Raw genomic sequence first — 14,157 nt, forward strand, 5'->3', positions numbered from 1 at the left:
TTTTAAAACAAACAAACAAAAGGAAAATGTATACACATACACACTCACACACACACACACATTTAAAAAAAAAAGAAGTATTTTAGTTTATTAAATTTAGTGTAACTTGGTTTTTTTTTTTTTTTTTTTTTTAATAAATAAAAATAAATAAATAAATAAATATAAATATATATATATACATACATACATAAAATATATATTTATTTATTTAAATGTAAAGAAAAAAGCTATAAAACCGACGAACCGCGAGAATCGGGGGGAAAAAGGAAAAAAGGAAAAAAGGAAAAGAAAAAGGAAAAACTTCGGTTTCAGTGCTGATGAAAAAAAAAAGTTTTTTTTTTTTTTTTTTTTTTTTTTATTGAATTTGATGTTTGTTTAAAAAAATTACAAATCATAATTTTTATTATTATATATATTGAATTACAAATAGTATTTTAAATTTAAATTATTTATCATTATTATTATTATTATTTGTTTTGGTTTCGTGAAAAATAACGAGAAAAAAGAATTAAAATTATAATCAAAAGGGAAATTTCAATTTTTTTAAAGTTTTATCGATTTTACAATTAAAAAAAATGGTCGTTTGTTCGTTCGAGTTTTAATCCGAGTTCGATAATCGATTGGGTTGAAAGTAAGTAATTTGAAATTAACGATCGGTTGGCGTGAATGGCTAAAGTCGATTCATATTAAAATTAAAGAAAAATCCGAAGAAAAAAAAAATTTTTGAATTTGAAAAAGCGGTTTTTAAGGTTTTTAGCTGTTTACCCTCCTATCATCCATTTATATTTTTATTATTTACGGGAAATAAATAATTATTTGGCATGATATGTCGTTATGATATGAAAGAGTTTAAAAGAAAAAATTATTTAGTATAAAATTCCCCCTTTGGTTTGTTTTAAAACGAAATATTATAAATAAAACAACGTCGGAGCACAATCTCATTGTTTAAAATATTTTAAAACCGGAAATAGAAACCCACGACTTCCTGTTGAGTTAGAACGACGTTTTTCCTGTTACATTCACCTGCATCGTTTGAGCGAGTAAGGTGGGTAAAAATAAAAATGGAAACTGCTGAATGTCGTGCACATTTCTTTTAATTATATTTATTAACATTTTGTGAGAAATTATTTGAAAAAGTGAAGTGAAAATTGTTTAATTTGGAAGAAAAAAGAAATATTTTAAAAAATAAAAATATTAATATTTTAAAAAATAAAACAACTAGCGCTCTGGCCATTTAGCGGATAAATGTGGAACTTAAGATATCTATTTAAATTGTGTAACGAGTGGATGGCATCAGTCAGTTGTTATTCAGATCGCATCGTTTAACTATTAAAACAAAATGGTAATTAAAATTATTTCATTTTCTATTTTTTCTTTTTTTTAAATATTCTTTTTAGTTTTGATTTTTATTATTTTATTTTGTGTTTTAAATTAATTATGTTAATTTTAAATAACTATTAATTTATTTTTTATCATATTTTTTTAATTTTATTTAAATGACCTTTCGAAAGTCACTTGTCGTTATGGTAACAGGTTCACTTCTTGGTGAAATCTTGCCTTGTGGATTTAAGAAATTTTTTTAAAAAATATTTTAGAGTGCTGAACCAATTCGAGTTGTTGTTACCGGAGCTGCCGGACAAATTGCTTATTCTCTTCTATATCAAATTGCTCATGGAGATGTATTCGGACCTAATCAACCTCTCATTCTTCATCTTTTGGACATTCCACCAATGATGGGAGTTCTCGAAGGTGTTGTAATGGAACTAACGGATTGTGCTCTACCATTACTTTATGAAATTGTACCGACAGCTGATCCTGGAGTTGCCTTTAAAGATGTTGATGCTGCTTTTCTTGTCGGTGCCATGCCAAGAAAAGAAGGAATGGAAAGAAAAGATTTACTTAGTGCCAATGTTAAAATATTTAAAATTCAGGTTTGTTTTAATCGTCTCTTAATTTTTTTCCTCGTCTCTTAATTCTATTAAATGTACTTAATAAATTTTTTTTTTGTTTTTTAATAGGGAGAAGCATTGGACAAATTTGCTAAAAAAACAGTCAAAGTTTTAGTCGTTGGCAATCCTGCTAATACGAATGCTCTTATATGCTCAAAATTTGCACCATCAATTCCGAAAGAAAATTTTTCTGCTATGACGAGACTTGATCAAAATCGTGCTTCAGCTCAAATTGCTCTCAAGTAAGTTTAATTAATTTTTTTTAATGAAATCCAAGTTTAAAAAAAATGTAAAATAAAAAATAATTAATTTGGGCTGTATTCTTTTTCAGACTTGGTGTCCCAATTTCAAATGTTAAAAATGTTATAGTTTGGGGTAATCATTCCAGCACTCAATATCCGGATGTTTTTCATGCAACTGTTCATAAACAAGGTTCTAATCCAGTGCCTGTTTATGATGCCGTCAATGATACAAAATGGTTACAAGAGAATTTTGTTACAGTTGAGTATCATTCTATGATAATTATTAACCCAAACAACCATGTTTGGTTTTTTTATTTATAATAAAAATTACATATTTAAAAAAAATTTTTTTTCACAGACCATTCAAAAAAGAGGAGCAGCAGTTATTTCAGCGAGGAAAATGTCATCTGCAATGTCTGCTGCCAAAGCTGCAGGGGATCACATGAAAGATATTTGGCATGGAACGCAACCAGGGTGTTGGGTATCGATGGGTGTCGTTTCAGATGGATCATATGGCATTCCTAAAGATATTGTTTTTTCATTTCCTGTCACCATTGAAAATAAAAATTGGAAAATTGTACAGGTAAGCACAAAAAAAAAAACCAATCAATCATCATAAATATTAATTCCTTTTTAAACTTTTCGTTCAGATATCAATATAAATTTTAAATCATTCAAATCATTAAATCGAATAACATAACAGATAAAATGATAATTATTATAAATAGGAATTTATTTGTAGTTACATTGATTATTAATTATTTGTATAAGCTGATATTATTAGGACACAGCCTGTTGAATGTAAATTTTTCTATTTAATAATCTCTTTGATTCCCTGGATTGTTATTCATCAAGGCCAATAATACAAATGTCACACGAGAGAGCAAAGCACATTTTAATAATTAAAAATGCTTATAATCAGCTTATAATGACGAATTAATATTTGAAAAACTAATTAATACTCTCTCTCTCTCTCTCTCTCTCTCTCTCTCTCTCTGTTTATCGATTCTGTTTCATGTTACCTAATATATATATATATATACACAAAATTATCATAAATATTTTGATTGTAATTATTAGTTTTAGTTTTTTTTTTTAAGACTTTGTCATCATCATCATCATCATCATTATAAATTTTAAAATGAATTTATTTATTAATTACATAGTGACATTAAACTAATTAACTTGCATGGATTAACCTTGATGAAATAATAATAATGATAATGTTGTTTTTTTTTTTCTTTCTTTTTTTACAGGGTTTGAATTTGGATGGATTTTCAAAAGGAAAATTAGAATTGACTGCAAAAGAATTATTGGAAGAAAGACAAGAAGCTTTGGAAGTTTGTAACAAGTGACTAGATGGAGGAGTAGACACAAACAACAACCAGAACAACAACAACAACAACAACCACAAAGTTAAATCCAAGTTGTAGAGAGTATTTAGTTTTTTAAGAAATCATTTTCATCATGGATTGGATCTTTTTCAAAAAAAAAAATTTTTCAGGTAAGTCATTTTTATTTATTTCTTTATAGTAACATAAAATAGGGATGGGGGGAGGGGGAAGGGGGGAATTTAAAAATCAAAAATATTTTTTTTTAAAAAAAATTTTTTTTATTAATAGATATTTTTCACATTGAAAAATATCAAATTAATTATAATTAACAATTAATTATTTTCTTATAATTTCGAGTGGTAGTAAGTAGTAAAAAAAAAAAAAAAAAAGAAAAGCATATACTGAGATTTTATGTACATAACATCGATAGGAAAAAAAAATTTTATTTTTAAATCTACTATAATCGATTTAATTAACATTAATTAATATTTATATATATATAAACGCGGCACTTAAATATTTTTATCACAGAATTCAAGACAAGTTTTTGGATTGATACAATCAAATCAAGGGTTCTGGACATAGGAAGACAGAGAGGAGAGTGAGAGAGAAGAGTGAAAGAGGAGAGTGAAAGAGTAGAATGAGAGAGGAGTGTGAGAGAGAAGAGTGAAAGAGAAGAATGAGAGATTAGAATGAGAGAGGAGTGTGAGAGAGAAGAGTGAGAGATTAGAATGAGAGAGGAGTGTGAGAGAGAAGAGTGAAAGAGTAGAATGAGAGAGGAGTGTGAGAGAGAAGAGTGAAAGAGAAGAGTGAGAGATTAGAATGAGAGAGGAGTGTGAGAGAGAAGAGTGAGAGATTAGAATGAGAGAGGAGTGTGAGAGAGAAGAGTGAAAGAGTAGAATGAGAGAGGAGTGTGAGAGAGAAGAGTGAAAGAGTAGAATGAGAGAGGAGTGTGAGAGAGAAGAGTGAAAGAGTAGAATGAGAGAGGAGTGTGAGAGAGAAGAGTGAAAGAGTAGAATGAGAGAGGAGTGTGAGAGAGTGAGCGCGAGAGAGAAGAGTGAGAGAGTGAGAGTGAGCGCGAGAGAGAAGAGTGAGAGAGTGAGAGTGAGCGCGAGAGAGAGAGTGAGAGAGAGAGTGAGAGTGAGCGCGAGCGCGAGAGAGAGAGAGAGAGAGAGAGTGAGAGTGAGCGCGAGAGAGAGAGTGAGAGAGTGAGCGCGAGAGAGAGAGAGTGAGAGAGTGAGCGCGAGAGAGAGAGAGTGAGAGTGAGCGCGAGAGAGAGTGAGAGTGAGCGCGAGCGCGAGAGAGAGAGAGAGAGAGAGTGAGAGAGTGAGCGCGAGAGAGAGAGAGTGAGAGTGAGGGGTCTGACGTGGAGAGTTGGGGTCTGACGTGGAGAGTTGGGGGTTCGAGTAAGGGGTCTGACGTGGAGAGTTGGGGGTTCGAGTGCGGGGTCTGACGTGGAGTGTTGGGGGTTCGAGTGAGGGGTCTGACGTGGAAAGTTGGGGGTTCGAGTGCGGGGTCTGACGTGGAGAGTTGGGGGTTTGAGTAAGAGGTTTGAGAGTAGACGTGGAGAGTTGGGGGTTCGAGTGAGGGGTCTGACGTGGAGAGTTGGGGGTTTGAGTAGGGGTTTGAGTAAGAGGTTTGAGAGTAGACGTGGAGAGTTGGGGTTTGAGTAGGGGGTTCGAGTAAGGGGTTTGACGTGGAGAGTTGGGGGTTTGAGAGTAGAGACGTGGAGAGTAGGGTGTGTGAGAGTAGAGTGAGGGAGGATACGGAGTGATTAATTACGAATATTTTCTTGTCAGGTCGAAATTCGCTTTGATTATCCTGCTGATACGATGAAGAGCCGTGAATTTTTTGTTCTTGGAGAGTCTATACCTCAAAAGCAAGAAACAGGCAATTCGAAAAGTGAAAGCGATTCCGAAGAGTGCCGTAACATCATACTGAAACGAAAAATAAAATCATTTTGTAAATCATATTATAAATCTTAATAAAAAAAGAAAGAAAAATTATTTTACTAGTAAAATCCTAGTCACTCACCCACAAGCTCGCATTTTCCATTCCGGCCAAATCGATGATCGTCTTCGGATTCCGATAGTGACAATATATGTCTTCGGCCGGACATATTAAATTAGGTCTGTTTCCACCGTAAATAGCCGTGACCAAACCTTCGAGGCCGTATCGTAGATAACTCAATGACATGAATAATTTCATGTAAACCGGAGTGTTGGCGGATCCGTAGCCTAAACCGTAAACGGCGAGAAGCATGAGAGGAACGGAAAGCGCTGGCCCGGTGAAAATACCATTCTGAAAATTTCATTTTTTTATTATTATTATTATTTACTCATCATCGACAACGACACGTTGACTTGTTAAAACTTACCACAACGCTCAGAGAAGATGATAGAACGAGTGCAAAACTTTCGGACGTGACGGCAACGATCAAACTTATGCACCAAAACCAAAGGTACCTGTACAATTCGAGCGGTTGATTCGTGAGAATGTAAACGATTATCGTGTATATGCTAGGCAAAAGCAATTGTATCGGAAGTCTGGAAAATGACATGGCGAAAAAATAAGACGTGAGACCGTACCACCGATTGAAATATTCCCTTTTGAGTAATTGAACCTCCGAAGGAACTGAAAAACAAAAAAAAAAAAACGTTTGTGACGTTTATAAAAAAAAAACCCGACGCACACACGCGCGACGGGGGGGGGCGGGGGGTGTGGTCATGGTAAAAACTTACATTGCAAAAGCACGGGCATCATTGGAAAGTATAAGAGAGCTATTAGTGTGACGAAACAAAAACCCAAATTGAATAATGTTTTCGACGCGTCGTTACCCATTTGAAAAAACATTCCTCCGACGAGAAAAGCCACGAAAATATACAGGATTACTTTTAACAATAAATATTTCTGCAATAAACAACAAACAAATTATCATTATCATCAGTGATTGATTGATTGATTGATTAGTGAAGAATGGATACAAGAGCAGGTTTTAACGTACATAATCTCTCAGTAGTTGCAATAACATTCTTTTAAACAAAATTCTAAATTGTAACCATCCGGAACTATCGAAATTGTAATCTTTTTTATTATTTTGTATAGGTGTCAATCTCGACGTGGGCAAAGGTTCCGATTTGTCGCCATTCGGATTCATCCATTTGTATATTTTACCATTATCAACGGCCGCCACCATTTTATCTATGTAATTACCATATTCTCCGGAAGATACTTCCATAACTGCAAGAGAAAATAAATAAAATAAGTTTTATTACGCACATTTATATGTCTATTTATTTATTTATTTTTTTAAATACTAACTGAAATCCGCCGGATTGTAATGTGTCGGACAATTGAAACCGAACGTTTGAAGAAATGGTACTATGTCGTTCACGCAACCTTGAAATACGCAGTATCCGTGTGCTACTATGTATACGTGATCGAACATTGAAAAAAGTCTCGCGCTCGGAGTGTGAATGGAACAAACTATCGTTCTGCCACCCATTGCGAGAACTTTTAATAGCGAAATGCATTGAGACGATGAAAGATCGTCCAAACCCCTGGAAACAAAAACAAAATCGTCAAAAATTAGAAAATGGCGGGGCGGAGTGTCGACGGGGCCGCGGCCGTCGCCACTGCCGCCGTCGCATGTCGACACATCGTTTTAGGTCACTTAAAAAAAAAAAACAAAAACGAAATTTGCATCACTTTACAATTCAATGGGGGGCCCCATTCCCCTCCCTTTCTGCCCTGCTCCCTCACCACCATTCGTTCGATTCGAAAGCAAAAGTTCCATCGAATAAAAATGGCGCTTTTTTTCCGCTTCTTTTCGTTTCGTGTCACCGCGATGACAGCGATAATAATAATACTAATAAAAGGGAAATTTAAATCTCGCGGACACGCGCACTCATGCACACACGCAAACGCGTTTAGAATTTAATCATCATTATTTTTTTTTTTGAAAATTCTTTTAATGAAATCAAGCAAAAAAAAAAAAAAGAAAGAAAGAAAACTTCTCCTCTAGCACGAGAGAGAGAGAGAGAGAAAACATTTTGAATAAGAAGAAAATATACATATATTGACCTTGAACCTGTTTCTCCTTCTTTTTTTTATATATGCAATTAGGTATGTTTGAAAAGTTAATGCCCCTCCCCTCTCCTCCTTCCCCCTACGTTAAATTAAAAATTCAAATCTTGTTTTCCTTTTGTTGTCATTGTTGTTGTTGTTGTTGTTGTTAATGCCACGAAAACAAAAAATTTTTTTTTCTTTCTTTTTTTGCCATTCTTACTCTCTCTTTCTCTCTCTCTCTTATTATCGAATAATTGAAAAATAATCGATCGATCGATCGATCGACGGATCGATGTATCGATTTTCATTTTTATTCGCAATAATAAATAAATTTCACCAATGGAATAGTAAGTAGTGGGAAGGGAAGGAGAGGGGAAAAAGAAAAACGAGTTACGAAAACGGGTTTTTTTCTCTCTCTCTCTCTCTCTTTTAAAACTTTTTTAAAATAGTGGAAAATAAAATAATAATAATAATAATAATAACTTACGTCGTTGGTTCGTCTAAGAAAATAACGGGAGGATTATTAACCAATTCTAAAGCTATCGACAGTCTTTTTTTTTCACCTCCGGACAATTTTGTCGTCCATGTTTTCCTGCAATTATTTAGCCTTAATATATCCAATATCTCGTTTACCTGAAAATGACAACAACAACAAAAAAAATTAAACTTTAAACTTAAAAAAGTGAACAAGGTAAAGTTCTTTTTTTTTCTCTCTCTTTCTCTCTCTCTTTTTAAAACGCCTTGAATGATTAATTAATATACATTTTTAAATTAGGGTCAAACGACGACGATGACGATGACGACAAGGAGCTTTAAACAAACAAACGAACAAACAGACGGAAAAACAAAAAAAAAAAAAAAATTTCGATACAATTTTTATCGTTAATGTGATGTTCTTGTTAATGTTAATGATGATGATGATGATGATAATGTTGTTAAAAAAAAAAAAAAAGAAAAAACTCGAGGCGAACCATTTTGGGGAATATATGTTTATGTGGGTATTTTTATATCAAATATTTAAGCGGACGTGACAATAATACGGTTGCAAAATAATTAATTATCGTTATCATTATCAATAACGAACTGATGTGTGGCGATGGCGGTGGCGGATGCGACGGTGGCAGTGGCGACGGTATCGGTCATTGATATTTTTTTTTGTTTTGATGAAAAGTAATTAGGAAGGAAGAAAATCAATGGATGGATCGATGGATCGAACTTTATCCTTTTCGTTTCTTTTATTATTATTATTATTATTATTATTACTATTATTATTATTTTTTATCATAAAGAAAAACAATAAAAATGATGTGATTCCATTCAAGTTTTCGCCGCCATTTTCTTTTTTTTTTTTTGTTATTAAATGCAATTGCATTCGATTCGAAAGGGGTCAATGTCGGATATGTCGGTGTCGGCCGCCAACTTTTTTCTTTTTTTTTATCATTAAAAAAAATTAACATATTATTATTATAATTATTATTATTATTATTATTAAATAATATTTTAAAAAAAAAGAAAACTTGAGAGGATAAATCACCGCCATGTTTTTTTCTTTTCATTTTTCCATTTTTTTTTTTGTAAATTCCGTTCTCTTTCGAACGAACAAACAAACGATCCATTTTAAAAAAAAAGAGAGAGGGGGGGAGGGAGGAGGGGAGAAAATCACGTGATTAAACGGCGCATCATCATCATCATTAGCAATTATAATAATTTCCGTTTTTTTTTTTTTTTTTTTTTAAAAAAAAAACTACTTACGGCGACTAATTTTTCTTCTTTGTTTCTAGATTTTCCTAATTTTAAATTTGCCGATATTATCATGCATTCTTCTACGGTTAAATTATGTTGTATTATATCCTCTTGCATTATGTACCTTGATATTTTTCTAAATAAACCCATGTCTCTGGGTTGTCCGTTTGTTAAAATCGTTCCGCCGCAACCGACCGATCTGCAAAACAAACAAAAAAACTCTTCATTATTATTATTATTACCGCTCGCGGGGTGGCTGTCGCGATGGTGATGGCACATCACCACATCGACAAAAGAAAGAAAAAATCCCATTCCTTTAAAACGGGGAGGGGGGCGGGGTTACAACAACAAATGGTAACCCTATATACGTTTATGAAATATTTATCATTTGTCTTTTGCCACGTCATCGTCACCAAACAAACAAACAACCGGATGTGATGTTAAAATAAGACCATTTTATTCATCTGATCGTATAAAAATGATCGATTCTTCACGTGGAAAATTAAGGTCCCTCGGAACGGAAAATTATTTCGATCGCTCTTTTCAAAAAACATTCACTCTCTCTCTCTCTCTCTTATTATCATCATCATCATCATCATCGTGATTTAAATAACGGATACTCACTTGTAACCGGCGAGCACGTTGAGTAGTGTACTTTTTCCAGAACCCGAGGGTCCCAATATGGCAGTTAAATGACCCGAACGAAATAAACCGTTTAAATTTCTTAGTATTAATTTTGAACCTGAAATAAAAAAAATGAATACATAAATACATAAATAAATAAATAAATACATAAAATTTTATGTAACTAACTAATTCCTTTCTTTCCGTTGATTAATAACACACCTGGCAAATGCTAGCGCGCGCAAAAAACTCGTTTAACCGTTTTCCTATACAAATCATATATATATATATACACATATTTGATGATCTAACTTTACCAATTTTTTTTTTTTTTATTAAAAAATTTACTATCTCGTTACGTAATTATTATCATTATCATTATTATTATTACCCCTTGAATTTTGCTACCGGACAGTTATTGATTTTTTTTGCTAACGTTAATTAAAACTGGACGAAAATGGAATCGAATCGAAATTTTTTTTAAAAATCGTTTTAATGTTAATCTTCTATATCGGTCATGTTTGTTTTTGTTGTTGTTGTTATCACAAATAAACAAATAAATTTTTTTTAAAAGTCTTATCGATAAGTTTCGTTTGGTCACGTGTCACACACACGTTCGCACACACGTGTGTGCGCGTTTAAAAAAGAAAAAAAAAAAAGGAAAGTAAAAAAAATTTAACGAACGCGAGCGTTTTTTTTTTTTATGTAATAACTCAATCTATGTTTTTTTTTTTTTACGTGCGTAATACGTGCGTACATGCGTTAATAACATATCAATCGGATAATTTAAATCCATTAAGTAGATAGAGTGAGTGAGAGAGAGAATGAGAGAGATAGAGATAGAGAAAGGTGCTTTCTAAAATTACGCAAAAAAAAAAATATATATAATGTTATTATTATTATTGTAAATGAAAGAAAAAAAACCCCTTCGGACAAACGTTCAAACGTACAAACAAACAAACAACATTATTTAATTTTTTTTATATTGAATTTCCTTCCACTTCGTTTGCAACACGTTGGGAAATTTAAAATTAAAACCACGTGCAAGTGGAAGAAGAATAAGAAAATATTCGATTTGAATTTTAAAAAAAAAAAAATTTTCTTTTTTTTTTCCGTCGCCGTCGCCGTCGTCACCATGAAGGTTTAAGACCCGCGTGCCATTTCTATTACCACGACGACGACGACGACGACAAGAGGGTTGGGCACCGTACCTGAATTTCCCCCCATTTTTCTTATTATTATTAATAATTCGTGACGTTTGGAAATCGGCCAAGGAAAAGAAAAAATCGCAATGTAGAATCATTATTATTATTATTAATAAATTTACTGCCAAAATTTTTTGTTTATTTTTTGGCCTTTCTAAATAAAATTACGTTAATAATAATAATAATGATAATGATAATAAATGTCGCCAAATAATAAAAAAAATTTTTTTTCTATTTTTCTTACTTGGGACATATTTGGCAGACATTTTGGAAAAAAGAAAAACAGTTTCGAGTTCATTTTCTCCAGTATTATTATCATTATTATTATAATTTTCATTAGTGACGACACAACACTCCCGTTACGATGATGATGATGATGATGCTAAATAGAGAACAATCAGCGAAAAACAAAATGGTGGTGATGGTGATGGTGTACGTTTATTAAAGAAATGAGCATTAATAAAAAGTTACATAAAAAAAAAAAACCGTTATAATTATTATCATTATCATTACTTTTTATATTTAATACGAGTTAAATAATAATAATAATGATAATGATAATAATAATAATAATAATAATAATAATAATAATAATAATAATAATAATAATAATAATAATAATAATAATAATAATAATAATGGTAATAAAATGAATAAAAATAAGTTTTTACATAACTTTTGACGGTTTTTAATTTTTTTTTTTTTTTTTTTGACGGATAAAAAAGTGACGGTAAATTACGCAACGTTTAATTACGACTACGACGACGATGATAATGATGATGATGATAATGATAATAATAATAATGCTTACCTTTTGCTGTGGGTACGGTATACGTGATGTCACTAAATTCGATATCAACAGGTGGACGCTTTGGCAAATGTGTTAAAGATTTAGCAGGTATAGCAGTTGATGAGCTGGTTAATAATTGTTCTGATGGGAGAGCGGAAGGAGCGGTAGGAGGAGGAGGAGGAGGTACGGGAGGTATGAAAACGTTCATTTCCGTTGGAATTTCTTCAGTCATCTGAAACAAAAATGATAATAATGATAATAATTAAAAATCATTTCTCGTCATTTTAGAACAAACAGAATGGAAAATTTCGATTTGCGGCGTCGCTAAAAAAAAAGGACGAATTAAATTTTAAATGTTTGTCGCCGTTTGTCGTTTGTTCCTGTTTGTCATGACTCGAAAAAAAAAAAATTATCAATAAATCTCGTCGTTTTTTAAATGTCGCCACGACAAAAATAGTAATAATAATAATAATTCATATACATCGAGTTTTTTTTTTTTTTTACGCTCGAGCATAAATTTTCCTTTTTTTTCTTCTTTTACGAATAATAATAATAATAATGATGGCAATGACGTCGACGACGTCGAAGACGACGACGACGACGATGATGATGATGATAAATTTTTATTTTTTATAATTATTCACGTTAAAAATGTTTAAAAAATAAAAATAAAAAAAACGCAAACGAAGCGAACCGAGGAGGAAAAAAAAGAAAAATTTTAATAAACACACGTAAATACATAAATAAATAAATAAATAAATATTTCATTAATTAAAAAATAATATAAAAATATAAAAAAATTTAAACTTTTCACCTTTCCATAATTATTATTATTATTATTACCATATTTTTTTCTCAATATAAAAATCGATAATAAAAAACGACGACAACAACAACAACCACAACAACAAATTCGTTTTCGTCAAATCAAATTTTCAATTTTTTTTTTTATTAATACATAACTTTAACAAATAATTTTTTTTTTAATGACAATTACCAAGATCGTAATATTAATAATAATAATAATGATGATGATAACAATAACAATAGTAAATAAATAAATAAATACGAACGTTCGACAAAATATTTATTTATTTACTTATTTATTGTTAATATAATCAGGAAAAAAAACGGGTAAATAGTTTTAATAAATAAATACATAAATAAATAAATAAATTTTCCAGCGACCTTAATAACCATAATAATATAAATAATTAAATGGTAATAAATAATTATTGTTTATAATTTCTTTTTATTTTTATTTACTTTTAAATTTTACTTTCCGCTTCATAATAAATAAATAATTATTTATAAAAGAAAATTTAAATAATTATCATCATCATCATCATCATCATCATCATCGACGTTTATTATTACCATTATTATTATTATTAATCGCGATTAAAATTTTTAATTATTAACCACAAAAAATAAATAAATAAATAAAAATTTTTTATCTTTTAAAAATAAATTTCGAGCGTAAAAAAATTCTTTTAATTAATTTTATTGTTAACAACAATAACAACAACAACAACCACCACCACCACAACAACAACAACAGATTTAATAATAATAATAATAATAATAATAATAATAATAATAATAATAATAATAATAATAATAATAATAATTAACAACAATTCATTCTGTAAAAATAAAAGAAAAAGAAAAAGAAAAGAAAAGAAAAAAAAACCAAAAACCTAAAAACCTCGTAACCTTAATTAATTACTTTTCTTTTTCTTTTCTTACTTTTTTTTTTTTTTTAAACCCTAAAAACGATTTAATTAAAAAAATAATTTTTTTTAATAAGTAAATAAATTGATAAGAGTTATCACTTATTAATATTACCCGTGAGAAAAAAATAAAAATAAATAATAAAACAAAATAAAAACAGAAATAAAATGGCGAAAACTAACTTTTTTTTTGTTTGAAATTTCCGAAAATAGGTCGGAATCGATCGATTATTATTATTATTGTTATTATCATCATCATCATCATTCGTAAAAGTTTTCCTAACACGAACCTTTCACGAAACTCTTTATCATTATTATTATTATTTACTAAGGAAAAGAAAAAAGAAAAAAAAAATTATCGCGTAATTTATTTAAAATAATTTTCCTTCTTTTTTTCACGATCAAAATGGCGGAGTACGAAAAAAAAATCAATCAATATTTAAATAAATAATCAATAACAATAATAATA

General features: G+C 30.6%; 2 protein-coding genes across 2 annotated transcripts; one reads left to right on the forward strand and one right to left on the reverse strand.

Moving 5' to 3' along the window:
* Positions 1 to 1,496: 1,496 nt before the first annotated feature.
* Positions 1,497 to 3,546, forward strand: Phum_PHUM154200 (malate dehydrogenase, putative; the record flags this gene model as incomplete). Its single annotated transcript, XM_002424763.1, has 6 exons — positions 1,497 to 1,526; positions 1,596 to 1,931; positions 2,019 to 2,191; positions 2,281 to 2,449; positions 2,550 to 2,774; positions 3,448 to 3,546. The coding sequence occupies 6 exons, from the start codon at positions 1,497 to 1,499 to the stop codon at positions 3,544 to 3,546; spliced, it is 1,032 nt and encodes a 343-aa protein (XP_002424808.1).
* A 1,757-nt stretch (positions 3,547 to 5,303) lies between these two features.
* Positions 5,304 to 12,187, reverse strand: Phum_PHUM154210 (ABC transporter, putative; the record flags this gene model as incomplete). The annotated part of the gene is made up of 10 exons (XM_002424764.1): positions 5,304 to 5,462; positions 5,560 to 5,826; positions 5,903 to 6,159; positions 6,267 to 6,435; positions 6,530 to 6,765; positions 6,847 to 7,085; positions 8,081 to 8,226; positions 9,346 to 9,535; positions 9,961 to 10,078; positions 11,977 to 12,187. The coding sequence occupies 10 exons, from the start codon at positions 12,185 to 12,187 to the stop codon at positions 5,304 to 5,306; spliced, it is 1,992 nt and encodes a 663-aa protein (XP_002424809.1).
* Positions 12,188 to 14,157: the final 1,970 nt, after the last annotated feature.

Source organism: Pediculus humanus, genomic scaffold (genome assembly GCF_000006295.1).
Source record: "Pediculus humanus corporis 1103172107499 genomic scaffold, whole genome shotgun sequence".
Taxonomy (NCBI): Eukaryota; Metazoa; Arthropoda; class Insecta; order Psocodea; family Pediculidae; genus Pediculus; species Pediculus humanus.